We start from the raw sequence: 14,220 nt of genomic DNA on the forward strand, positions 1-14,220 counted from the left end.
GATGACTGTTCAATTTCTGCGTTCTTCTGGTTTAAATAGTTTCTTAAAAGAAATAAAAATGAAATAACTGGTGTTTCAAATCATTTAATCAATGTTCTGGTTTTGAAATTGTCTGGGAATGAAATTAACTGTATTTATTCAGCAATGGGTTGCATCCATCTCACCGTTTAGTTAACGACCGAAGCTTGTCGATTAAAGAAGAACAAAGATAATTCCTTGATAATCCAGCTGTAAACAATAACAATTAGGTTTTATTCGTGGAGATTTATTCGTGCAGAATTAAAGACTGACAAACACCATGAGGTATCTGTATTTGACCTGATGTAGAAGAAAGATTCGGATGTGTTGATACGCGATAATCATTTTATAGTGCTTGAGACGTACCATTCATTTGTGCTTTTTTGGATTAAAAACGGGCGTTAAAGAATGCCTCAAAAATGTCGATGTTGGTAAGAAAGGCAACTATAGCCCGTAAAGGGCGACGATCTCGTTCGGCAAGTCTGAAATCTAGACCACTGTTAAATTTAAAGCGAGTAAGCAGTACAAGGTCTGACTGCACACCAGCTTCATTATCATTAGAAGATTCTACTATGGCATTTAGGAATACCAGGCGATGTTCCTCTCTACGTATTCAACCCACATCGGTTACCATTAAAGAGGAGGAACCTGTTACCATTTTAGAGGTAAGATGGAGTTCAATTCTCATGACTTTAATAAGGATATTCGATGGCTTTATGATATTTAACACAAAGATGATTTACATTTGCGTGGTGCTCATGCAACTTATCGTATTTGGAATTACTATGTTCATTGATCCTATTATCAGAGGAGCGAATTGCATTTTATTCTGGATTATTTCAAGTATCCCTGCGTTCCTTCTTAAAACGTTTTAAAAAAAACCATTTTGTTTTTACGCCCTTTAGTTGCGTTTTGTTGAGAAATGTATACAGGAATGCATTATCATGGTATGTAATGTGCCCCTTTTTCTTCGTTTTTATCCGTCTTCGTTAGCTGAAATGGTGCACAAAAGTTTGACTCAATTCATTTCATTTCTTTGTTTTTAAGTTATGTTATTTGTTTTATGTACACTGGAAGACATCGACTTATCGTTAATAATTATCAACTGTACATCAAGATGTATTTTATTTTTCTTGTGCATTTTTTCTCTAGCATTCGTATTGGAGCGTCAAAGGCATTGCATTGAAAAAAACTCTAACATTATGCAACTTTTGATGGTCGTTTATTTTGCCTTAAATGAAATGAAATGAATGGAGTTTTACCTCCTACTTTCTGCATCGGGAAACCGGGTTGAAAAATCCGAAGATATTATCTCGACCTATGCCGGAATTGAACCCTGGACCTTCAGGTTAGTGAGCAGTCGTCTAACTCACTGAGCCCCCGGGCCCCCCTTATTTTTCCTAAAGACGACATGTTTTGCACAATTCCTAGAGTAAAACTGTATTATTCAATGTAACAACGTTGATTTAAAACGTGAGAACTCCCAATAAAACTTGAGACGATATTGAGACAGTTGCTTTGATACTGTGTGATAATAGTATCAAAGTTTATGGTATAATACCAATAGTTACCTCGATCTTAAGTAAATATTTGTCTTTTGTGGTCGATGAATTAATGAGTAAGGGAAGTTATTTCCCTTCATTGATGTAGCGTGATTTATATGGAAAGTTCCGGTATTAATATCTCTTGCGAACTTGTAAAAAGCATTGTCTTTTAATGACATAAATTTCATTTTATTTCATTGATATTTACTTAATAATGCTTATACGACAACATAAAAAATACATTATTTAAAAACTTTTCGAAAGAAAATTTTTTTACTTCCGATGTTTAATTTGCAATGAAGTATGCAATTTTGACCTGATTGAATGGATGATATAAATTCTTGTGGCCACGGTGTGCAATCCAAAGAAATAAAGATGAAGCACATGTGTTAAAAAAGAGAGTCGAGGAAATGTAGAATATAATGACAGAATTAGTTGTGTCGCTGGTCACCATTCTCGTGGCATGACAAGCTGGGAACGACGTTCAACTATATTCACATCAGTCCGCCCCATTAAACCTACCTACAATCAGGTAAAAAACATTAAAGAATGATAAAATGGTGTTTTTAAAGAATTCCACTGAATGGATATGGTCATGATTTTTGCTTAGAACGTATTTGGTTATGAATATTGATTTATGAGAGGGAAACTGCACAGAGGATTGTAGTGCGGAAAATTCAAACGAAAAAAAGCTTATTATATTTTTTCTGCAATATTTTTTCGTGCAGCTTAGGGTAGTTACTTGACCATTTTTTGTAAGATTTGAATAATCAATATACAGAAATATTTGCCCACACAAATATCTTAACGTTATTAATAGATCTGTTCTATAACATTGCTGTAGGCTCGGAACTGAGAATGTGTTCAATTTCTTTATTTGGCTTTACTAATTGTAGCCATCGGACACAGTCCTGTTCTTACAATTAGTATAATCTTAAGCAAGTTTCTTCAAATAGACTGTAAATTGATTTAAAATTTCACTAAAATTTCGATTGTTTTAATATGAATTTCATAATTCTTTTCTTTCTTAGATGTTTCAGTAAAGTTTATGGCTTTAACCTTCACGATGAGACTTATTGACAGTTATTGAACTTTAATTCATTTTAGAGAAACTGACTGTAATAATTCAATACTAGCGTTGAAATTCTTTATCTTTAATACTGTTGTGGTTTGATTCATGGGTCTCGTAGTGAAATAGTAGTAGCGTCTAACCTTCTTGACAGGGGTTCAGATAAAGATGTAGTAACAACTCTTTTAACAGACTATTTCATGACATTTGAATGAGGCAATGAATCTTATAGACTTGTATGCTAGACTCAAACGAGTCAATGAATCTTTTAGTCTGGTAAGCTAAATGACAATGAGTGATGGAATTTTGTTTAGTCTTGTATTCAATAGTATCGTGCAAGGAGGGAGAGGAGGGGGTGTAATCGACTTCCAGAAATATCTGAATAGATCAATAACCAGCAGTTGTACCTAACGGCCTAAATATCCAGCATGACAATCACCTACAGTTGTACAGCCTCTGTGATTGTCAAACGCTTTTATAAAGAACTCCGGGACGAATTCTCTAACATCAGTACTAAACGTTTGGCGACTGCTTATGTTCTTGTCCATGGTAGATAAGATCCCCTTTCATAAACTCCCTGGAGCAATTGCTTTGCATTTTTTGAATTATTTGTTTATCTTGAAAGTCTCACGAGAAGTAGGTAACTTAAATTGATGTATTCCAATGCTGAAATCCAAAGTCTCCACTTGTGACCAAGGCCAGTGCTTCTATAAGAGAGCACCTCTTATAAAACCTAAAATCAGAATCTAAAGTCAACTTGATTTTCAGCGACTGCAATCAGTTGGTGGCATCTGGAAGAATCTTATCAAGCACTGTATTAACTCGAACTGGGTGCACCAACGACTCGAAATACATAACTGTCGCTATCGACCATTGGTTGGTCAAGTTCTACATTCTGGATAGTTGGAATGACAGAGCCGGTACTAAAGCAATTTGACTAAATAGCAAACTATACCAAGTTACCGACCGTATATTGTCTACTGGAGGTGAAAGGATACATCTATTCTATCACATCTTGAAATACACTGGTAAAAGCAGATGCAACCATTATTCAAAGATCACTTTCCCTGTGTTACGTTGGTCGCATAATTTTGACAAAATGTTTCAATTCAAACCCTTTACGTGGTGAAACAATGGCCTCTTCTGGATGATCCCATGATTGATAAATTAATTCAAACCTTAAGCCTTTGAAATTTATATAGAATTCCTAAGAGGTTTCTACTTAGACATAGTTAAGGTCATATTGCTAATGATAAATAATGATTTATAATGAGATATGTGGATAAATCATGTGTAGAAAACATCTATGTGGCTTTATTCTGTCTGTAAACAGATGAACTAATGAGATCCAGACCATCATAGGGACTAGATGATTAACCCGCGGCTAATTACCCGCAAGGTGGAACTCAACAAGCAAATGTCAAAGGCATGTTTCCATCTTCAAGTACCTCATTAACGTTCGACTCCTCTGACTTTGGCTTCTTTTGACAAATTTCCTGATTTAGAACGTTAGTATCGATATGGAATCTTGTTTCTGTACTGTTGTGTTTGTGTAAAGGTGTTTTTGTTGACATGAGTTGTTTTTTTTTTGTGGATAAGAGTTGTGTTATTTTTAAAAAAATCGGATACTGTCTCAAGGAAAGTGGAATGCTACCAAATTGAAATGCATGAGCATAACTTGTTGACAAAGAACTAGCCTATTTGTGGTCATGTGAAAATACTCCTTAGTGACGAAGCCATGCCAATGATGATGAGAACGGCAACAGTTGTCCGGAAGAACAGACGAAGATCTGCAGCAGCTTCATCACGCCAAGCTCAGAAAACAACAACATCTTTTAACAGACGAGCTTCAGCTCCATCAATGTCACCTCATCACCATCATCCAGTCTTTTCGCCTAGACCCATAAGTCGTAGTGCTGAGACTGTAGCAAGAACTGTAACTCCATATGCATCTCCTAGCAAAAGTGTTACATTTCATACGGAAACGGAGGAAATATGTATCAACTCTCGTCCGGACACATTAGCCATTAGAGGGGTAAGTACTTCTGTGCCATTTACAGCCACTAAATCTGTGAGTCGGTACGAAACGATACGTAGTGTATAATTTCATGACCACACTTATCTGGAAAGTATTCTTCTGTTGGCCATTAATCAACCTTGGAATGTTTTCAATTTCTAAGCAATGACTTTATCATTGTCAAATGTCATGTTCCATTCACACTTATACCTTGCTGTTTCTGTTCATAACTAATTCAATATCACCATAAAAACAGCAAGTAGAAAAATTGTTTCCTTTTAACGTGTTTAAAGATCGTTTTCTAAAACAGAAAACAATAAAAGTATAGATTAATCCGTTAACTTTGAGAAGAATAAAAATTCTCACATGATATTTTCTGATAATTATTAGAAATACATCGATTATTTCCCTTTGATGGAACTCTCTAATTGAAAAGACCCATTCATTGTAACGGAAAGGGATTAGGTTGACAAGCACATTACGTATTGAATACGACAATGATAAAATGTTTGAAGAAAGCTCAATTTATCGAATGGAGGATCTGTCAGATTTCTATAGAAAAATAAAATAGATTGCATTCAGTATCGCTCTTCATTATTGTAAACGTCTTTAAAAATAACTGCTCTTGACATTAAATATACGATTGAGTGGAAGTTCATTTCATGTGTAAGAAACTTGTATAAAGTAAGTGGTGAGGGAAATTGTTAAATGCTTATTGGAGTTTGCTGCTATCAAGGGCAGAGCTGCACAGTGAAGCCAAGCAATTCATTAATAAAGAATCAATCTCTGTTCAATTTATTTATAAACATTCAAATCAGAAATGCCTTGAAAATCACCCGAATTGCATTTTGATAGATATTATGTTTAATTTCGAGCAGGAATAAATGGCGCCAAAAAATAAAAAAAACGTTAACAACCTTCCATATTTGGAATGTTTCAAAATTATGCTGAAATATTTGACATTCAAAGCAAAAACAGTAGTCATTAAAATCGGATTTCAAAACTTTGTTATGATATTTGATAAGAAGGCCACTTTTCAATATGTAATGATATGGGCGTTGACATGGTAAATTTTGCGTCCGTTGAAATTCGTAGTTCAAAAACATTTCGAAAGTTTTAAGATTTCAAGTTATGGAAGTTATGTTAAATTACCAAAACAACTATTTTAAGCATGTGGGACGGTAAAATAAGGATGTTGGAGTCGTGCGAAATTCTGTCACGGAACTTCAAGTTTATGCACTGAATAGTGATGCTAGGAAAATCAGTATACATAAACACATCAACTGGCGTTAAATTTTGTGAGGCACATTTGATAGAAGACAGTCTTTCGTTCCTTATGCAGTGCAAAAACATAGCCTGGCTTCGGTTTCTTCATTCATTCGTTGAGAATTATTACTATTGTTAGTTTTAATGGTGTTAATTTAATTTGAAGGTGATGTCCATTTTCAAAAAATGAAAGAACGACGTCAATGAGAATTTATTGAAAGACTGCGGTTGGTGTTGCTAGCGATGCATGGTGCTCACCCTTCCATAACACCCAACTCAGCGACTTGGTATGTCTTCTCCTTGGTTGAGGTAGTCTGGAAACTTCACAGACAAATTTTGTTCAGATCAACTTAAATTTGTCTTTGATACCTCGTGATTAACGATGTATCGAACATATATCTTTCGCGGCCTACAGACTTTCGGATATGAAGAAAAGGGAATAATCGTCATGGGTTTAAATAGGTTCTTTCGTTCAAGATAATATAAACAGTCTCTTTACTGGAATTTATATTGAAATTCTACTGCTCTAATAAAGATAAGACATGTCAAGATTACTTGGTCTGGAATTCTCAACTTCTTTTAAATTACCTTCATCTTATATTCCATAGTTCATAATATATAGTCGGAATGAAGAGACTTTTCCAAAGTGCTGCTCAGTTACAGCCCGGTCACACCGGACTGCGACCATTCACAGTAATATTTGCGGCCAAACGAGAGAAAAATAATGGCGCCAGTGGCATAATGTCGTCAATGGCATAATGTCTGGTGTGCCCTACACGCTTATGGCGACCTTAACTCACTCTGAGCATATCTTCGATCACGATCGGTATTATATAATGGTTTTGTCCAATTTAATTGGAATTTTGTGAAATATATACGTGAAATCGTTTCCAATGGTACCAGTTAAGTCATTGTATGTTTATGCTCTGGTATTACAGCTGAATAGGTCTTCGTTTTAAACCACAGTGATTCTTGCTTTTGAAATACGCGTCTCATTTTCTATAATGATGTGTATGATTTGATCAATTTTTTTAGCTAATGGATTTTGACCGCAAAACTGTTGTTTGGTTGAGTGTACGAGGGTTGGCTGAAACGTCGAGTAATGAAAAAAGGAATGATGATGTGATGTCCACTGTGAATGCCTTTTTATACGCTCACATGCAATGGGGGCGTATATTGCCGTCACCCATGTCCGTTCGCCCGTCCGTCCGTCGATCCGTCGGTCCGTCCACAATTGCTCGTAAACACTCTACAAGACACAATTCTTGACGGATTTTGACGAAACTTTGTGTGAGTGTTGGTAATCACCCAAGGATGAACCCTATTGAAAATCAGAAGAATTGAAAAATATTAAGTATGAGTTATTGCCCTTGTTCTTGAAAACGCTTTCAAATTTAGCTCTAAAACACCAAAAGGCATGATTGTTGATGGAGTTTGACAATACTTGGTTTTATTATTCAGTCCCGCGCTGAAGATTGAATATTTGCCTTCTAGAGTGTTCACGAGCTAAAAATTTAACACGTTTTCAAGAACAAGGGCAATAACTCATACTCAATATTATTCAGTATCGCCCTAAAGAGTTGAAAAGAAATGTATGACTGAAGGTTGAATATTTCATACTGGTGATTGTTACTGTACAGCTAAATATTTTTATTCAAAATCAAAGCTGCCAGTGGGCGTATATTACCTTGCCTGGCAAGCAATCTTTTATGGTGACTGCATAAAACTTTTTAAACCTGACAGAAGACCACGTAAAGACAAAACTAAAACCATCGACCAGGTACGAGACTTTAAAAGTAAGGTTTAGAACTTTTCGGCCAGCCCTCGTGTGTAGGTTTTCTCGTGTAAATCTCAATCATTTTAGATGATCAGCAATAGGCACTAAAGCTGAAATATATTTTCTAAGATATAATATTGAAGCGGAGGGGAATGTCAGAGGTATATATTAAGATTTATGCAGTTGTTTAATTTGTCAAAGATTTCTTCTTTAAAAATATTTGAAATAAATTGTTATTCGCGAACACTACTTAAAACCATAAACCCAGTCGCCGTTCAATAATGAATCGTCTTGGCGCTTTTAGACGCTTCATATTTCTTTCTGTCACTTCCAAGGGTGTTTGTAATCTGTCGTGGCATTTGATACTGCATCATGATGTGTTACCAATTTTTTATCCATGGATAATAGTTTGATATTGCTGCTGTTTGTACTTTTCCGATTTCTAGTTCGGTGAAATCGAAATGGTATATCACACAATTTATTATTTTGTTTCATTCACAGAGTATAGTTTGTACTTTTTCGATTTTCATTCCAATGTGTAGTTTCATTCGAAAAATCGTAATGATGCAAATAGTAGTTTCTTAGGCTATTTGCTTACGCATATCAAGTGAACGGAATGCTCTTGTGTACTTATTTAAATACAAATTAAACGTATGGTTAACATGATATTGTTTAAGTTACTCGTTTTATTGAATTACCGATTCGGAAACATATTTGAATCTTAAATTGGATATTGCAAAAAGCTTTGGGGTAGTTTATAAAATGCTTGATATAAATAAATTCTCGCAATCATTTCCTGTATATTATTGAACAATTAGACTATCTGACAATAACTTCCCATCCCGATTTCTAAGTCGGAAACAAAATGTCTAAACGTCCAAATTTATTTGTATATATACCACATCAAGAATCTAAACGGTTACTTATCGGCAGATATCCAATTAAAATATAACTAGTAACATTAATTACTAGAATCATTCTATACCAAGACATGTTCAATAGAACCGACTTCACTAATTGACAAATATAATGCTTTAATCCTGCGATATCACTCCTGACCAGCCGAAGGATCTAATAGAAATTGAAAGAAGATCAGGTTATCGGGCGATGATTAGTTCTGAGGTGATGACGGCTAAGGTTTTAGACAGAGACAGTCGATATGATGATCTATCGACCCTACAGCAAGATTGTCTTGTGATCTATACGGTAATGAAGTAGATTATTAGAGGAACCTGTCACTTATTCTGCACTCTATTATTATATATAATGTCTGTATTAAGGGGCGGTAACCTTGATTGGTGTTTCCGGTCGATTGATCCAAAGTCAGATTCTCGTCGTTAAAAGCCAATATGTGGTATTAACTTTGTCGATTTGAAGAGTGTAATCCGAACAGAGATGGAAGACGTTTCTGTTGATCGATATCATTAAAAATCACATATTGATTGCTTTTTACGTTTCACTGTAGTTAGTGAAAGATGTTTGCAATACCTTGTGATCGGACACAATAGAAATGGAAAATGTCTATGTTGGGACGGACTGGAACTACCGTTAGAAAGAACCGGCGACGTTCTTCCAGCAATTCAAGGACTAGTACCTCCTCGGGAACTAGGCGTGGCTCGGCACCTACTGTTCTGGTGCCAACTCAAGGCCAATGTCCAAAATTAGCCGTAGATGCCGTTACTCCGCAGCGTCATTCTTTGACTACCAGTGTTGCGCCTTCTAGTATTAAAAGTGTGTCTTTTTGCCTTGAAGGAAATGACGATGAAAAGACTTGCATTCAAAAGGTAAGATACTTTATCTTTCATCACATGTATTCCATATTCTAAGGGGAAAGCTATGCCTATCATTAAGAAAGTATTAATTTGTTGAAGAGTTGAAATATCAAGAGTCTTGTTTTGCTGAGACCATTGTACGAATTAATTGGCATGTTTGTCAGAAAGTTATATCATAGGAAGAAAGCTTGTAATTTATTCAGGTTTCAGTAAGGCCAACTTGCAAAAAGGCAAGCAGATAACGTTAGTCTTAAATTTGAGAAAAAAGTAGTTCAAATTGACAAGTCGTCGGAATTTTTCCACCGTATTGACTTTTAAGCGAATTAGTCCCATTTACTCTTTATAAATCTGTCCGCAGCTTAAGTATTCATTTACAGATTAATTCGATTTTGTATTAGAAAGCAGTTAAAAGGGAAGTAAGGAACCATGTTACAGACAGGCGACCTGGAACTTGCCAAGTTGAACCGGAAATTTACATCAGCTGTCTCATAGAATTCACTTATTCCGTGGTTTCAGTCATCAGACGTGTTAAGTCTAATTTCACTTTAATAAAACCTGGGAACGTCTTTTTTCTTCTAAAAAATATCCTTAAAGATTGAGATGCTCGTTTATATTCTCTCTGGTAGTGTCATGTTCCACATATGTTTAAATCAGATTGCTGTATAGCAGTGGATCATTGACTTTGCTCATCAATAATTCCACTCTCAATGATGAAGGTTTGTATTACTATGATGAAAAATCTCTATTTTAACTCTTTTAAAGATATAATGAGTTTTTTCCAGAAGTTAGTCTACATAATCTTTACTTATGGGTCTATGGCACCAAGAAATTCACAAGAATTTATGGTCAAGTGGCAAAATTAATCTTGAAACTTGACAAAAGCAGAAATTGCTTGAAACAATGTTTCAAGTTGAATGTTTGATAGAGAAGTTTTATCATACTGGATTTTTTTTTAACTATTGCACCATGAATTGGTTATGTTTTACATTTGTTTGAATGTACATCATAATATAAATGTGTAGCTTGCATTTTTGAACTTAAAATACTTTTTTTTGCTTTAACTATTTTAATAATTGCATAACATAAAATGAATACAAAATCAACGATAGTTGCCATATCGTTTTTATTTGAATAAATATAAATTTTTCTTACAGTCTGTGTGGCACCAAACCTGTGGATGCTTGAAAAATAGGTATCATTATAATGTGACTACTACTGAGTTAGTTGTTCTGAAATTAATCTGGATGTTTATGTCCAACTGTTTAGATAACTATAAAGTAAATAAAGTACCTAGAGAATATTGAAGGCTCAGTTGTTGAAAGCAATTTTAAAACATAATATACAATTTTAATTCCTCATTGCGGTATAGCATTTATATGTGTGTGTAGTTTTACAATGTATTGCTATTACGAACCGCAGTCTTATATCTTGACTGCAATGGAGTGTTTAAAGTTTGAAAATGCAGCGATTTGGTCGGTGAGTGAATACAGCCAATCAGAGTTCTCGACATAAAAATCTGTAAACAATAAGCCTGTATGTTTACAGTCAATTGGCTGCATTCGCTGTTGTAATTGTAAATTCCAATTAAATCTCTGCATTCCGTGCTACAAGAAAGGTGACGTATGCAGTTAAGGTATAAGACGAAGGTCGTGACATTGTAAGGATAATGTATATGATACTTTTCCGATTTTCTATGTCTGTGGTTCCTGAAGTATATCAGAATTTTGAACCGATTCCTACGTAACTATCGCATATGTAAAGCTAAATTATAGATGAAAAGATAAGATATTGGTTGTTGTAGAAAGAAAGAAAATCAATATTTAGATATTCTCTTTGAATTAATATGGTGTTTAACGCCTACTTCAAAAAATAGGCGTATTAAATATGAAAATGCAGAACGGTGAGATCTTTAACATCTTGAATGCTTTTTTAATTATTCCCTTTGACTTTGCTAAAACACATCAAAATCAGCTTATTAGCGCGATCGAAACTGGGTACTCGTTTGTCAAAGCGTGAGTCGCTTCATCTGCTATGCATGGGTATGACAACGTGTATATGGATTGTCAAGATACAGATTTCATTGAAAGCCAAGGGTCAATACTTCTTAGACAATGAAAACTCGGAGAGATCGGTTAATTGCTATCGTACCTTATCTTACGATATGATATTTCCATATTGATATTTTGGAATTTGGAATTATTGACTTTCAGCATGTTTTAAGGCTAAGTTTTAAGGTTAAAACCTAGAAATACTCTGTTATCATGATTAACTAAAGAATACAATCTCAAGTAGTTGTATCATTATGGTAATCAATATTCTTAATGTTCTCTGTTAATTAATGGTTTTCTGCATTGATTGGTTTTAAAGTCTATGAATGGCTAACGAAAATCTAATATTAGAATTTTCACTATTTTATTTGATACTATGCTCATTATCCTGATAAGATCCTTTAATTATTGAACAATTATAACTCAGTTCGATTTTTTAAAATCTTTATCACAATACTTGGTAACTTAACCGTTTTGAACAGTTTAAATAGCCTATGTTATAAAGTATATTTTTGTATATTGGTGACTTATACTTGTGCTACTTGCGTTATAGAAACTTCAGGGAAAGGTAATACCGATGTACTGGCAATATCTCCCCTTCCAGTTTTAATCAACAGTGAAAGAATGCCACACATGGAAAATTTTTTGGCCCCCCTCACCTGGTGTTTCTAGAAATGCCACTGAATATTTCCCTCATTAAACACTCCGTGTGTTTTTTTTAAAGACGGAAATAGTACATTTCAAGGGATTTATAACTTTATAATTGTGAGATAACAGTAAAAAGGCGTGGTTAATGTGTCTTATCATTATATGTTTAAAAAAATCAATGTTTTCTTATCTCCCATATTGATAACTGTTACAGTGTGTCAAATGATATTATTGAAAAATAATTAATGGGCTGAGATTTCTATAAGCACTGTAGATCAATGCTGTCACTAACAATGAGTATATCAATATAGATAAACCTAGTTTTACTAAACATTGTATATATTGAAAAAGATAAACCTAGTTTTACTTTACATTGTATATATTGAAAAAGATAAACCTAGTTTTACTTTACATTGTATATATCGAAACAGATAAACCTAGTTTTACTAAACATTATATATATCTAACAGTTAAACTTAGTTTTACTAAACATTGTATATATCGAAACAGATAAACCTAGTTTTACTAAACATCGTATATATCGAAACAGATAAACCTAGTTTTACTAAACATCGTATATATCGAAACAGATAAGCCTAGTTTTACTAAACATCGTATATATCGAAACAGATAAACCTAGTTTTACTAAACATTGTATATATCGAAACAGATAAACCTAGTTTTACTAAACATCGTATATATCGAAACAGATAAACCTAGTTTTACTAAACATCGTCTATATTGAAACAGATAAACCTAGTTTTACTAAACATTGTATATATCGAAACAGATAAACCTATTTTACTAAACATTGTAAATATCGAAACAGATAAACCTAGTTTTACTAAACATCGTATATATCGAAACAGATAAACCTAGTTTTACTAAACATTGTATATATCGAAACAGATAAACCTATTTTACTAAACATTGTAAATATCGAAACAGATAAACCTAGTTTTATTAAACATCGTATATATCGAAACAGATAAACCTATTTTACTAAACATTGTATATATCGAAACAGATAAACCTAGTTTTACTAAACATCGTATATATCGAAACAGATAAACCTAGTTTTACTAACCATTGTATATATAGAAACAGATAAACCTAGTTTTACTAAACATCGTATATATCGAAACAGATAAACCTATTTTACTAAACATTGTAAATATCGAAACAGATAAACCTAGTTTTACTAAACATCGCATATATCGAAACAGATAAGCCTAGTTTTACTAAACATTGTATATATCGAAACAGATAAACCTATTTTACTAAACATTGTAAATATCGAAACAGATAAACCTAGTTTTACTAAACATCGTATATATCGAAACAGATAAACCTAGTTTTACTAAACATTGTATATATCGAAACAGATAAACCTATTTTACTAAACATTGTAAATATCGAAACAGATAAACCTAGTTTTACTAAACATCGTATATATCGAAACAGATAAACCTATTTTACTAAACATTGTAAATATCGAAACAGATAAACCTAGTTTTACGAAGAAAATAATTTCGATATAGATAATCCTTATTTTTTAATTTAATATATCTATTTATTAGAAAAACCCACTTTAACCAAACAATATACATGTACAAGGTGTGTTAGAAAAGTTCTAGGATTAGTGTCAGTGTCACTATAAATTTATTTCGAAGTAATCCCCCGAGACTGAAACAATTTCCCATCCTTATCAACTACGCTTGAATGCATTTCTGGATTTTCTTGGAGTCTCCGCTGTTCCCGTCTTCGCAGCTTTCTTGATGGCGTCCACGTCTCCAATAGAGGTTCCTCGGCCAGGAACTATTCGGGCATTGGTAACAGTCGCGTTACCATGGTGAATTAGCTACGAGTTGTCCTACCCCAAGCAAACGTAAGAGTAGTATCTATTTGTAAATATACTGATCCATCGTCTCTAACATCATAGAATGTGATCAATATTCCTTTTACTAGGGACTTCGACCGTCTTGATATCTTCGGCTTTGGCAACGTCGGACTTTTAGTATTGTGTCCAGGTCTAACTCAAATGACCCTGATTAACAATTC

General features: G+C 33.9%; 3 protein-coding genes across 3 annotated transcripts; all 3 read left to right on the top strand.

Annotated features, from left to right (window-relative positions):
* Positions 1–437: 437 nt before the first annotated feature.
* LOTGIDRAFT_153477 (hypothetical protein) lies at positions 438–1,233 on the top strand (the record flags this gene model as incomplete). The annotated part of the gene is made up of 2 exons (XM_009057362.1): positions 438–683; positions 1,171–1,233. 2 exons carry the CDS (start codon positions 438–440, stop codon positions 1,231–1,233), a joined length of 309 nt encoding a protein of 102 aa, XP_009055610.1.
* Positions 1,234–4,369: 3,136 nt separating this feature from the next.
* Positions 4,370–5,080, top strand: LOTGIDRAFT_153478 (hypothetical protein; the record flags this gene model as incomplete). The annotated part of the gene is made up of 2 exons (XM_009057363.1): positions 4,370–4,666; positions 5,039–5,080. 2 exons carry the CDS (start codon positions 4,370–4,372, stop codon positions 5,078–5,080), a joined length of 339 nt encoding a protein of 112 aa, XP_009055611.1.
* Positions 5,081–9,208: 4,128 nt separating this feature from the next.
* On the top strand, positions 9,209–10,767 carry LOTGIDRAFT_153479 (hypothetical protein; the record flags this gene model as incomplete). Its single annotated transcript, XM_009057364.1, has 2 exons — positions 9,209–9,475; positions 10,618–10,767. 2 exons carry the CDS (start codon positions 9,209–9,211, stop codon positions 10,765–10,767), a joined length of 417 nt encoding a protein of 138 aa, XP_009055612.1.
* Positions 10,768–14,220: the final 3,453 nt, after the last annotated feature.

This window comes from Lottia gigantea (assembly GCF_000327385.1).
Source record: "Lottia gigantea unplaced genomic scaffold LOTGIsca_3, whole genome shotgun sequence".
Taxonomy (NCBI): Eukaryota; Metazoa; Mollusca; class Gastropoda; family Lottiidae; genus Lottia; species Lottia gigantea.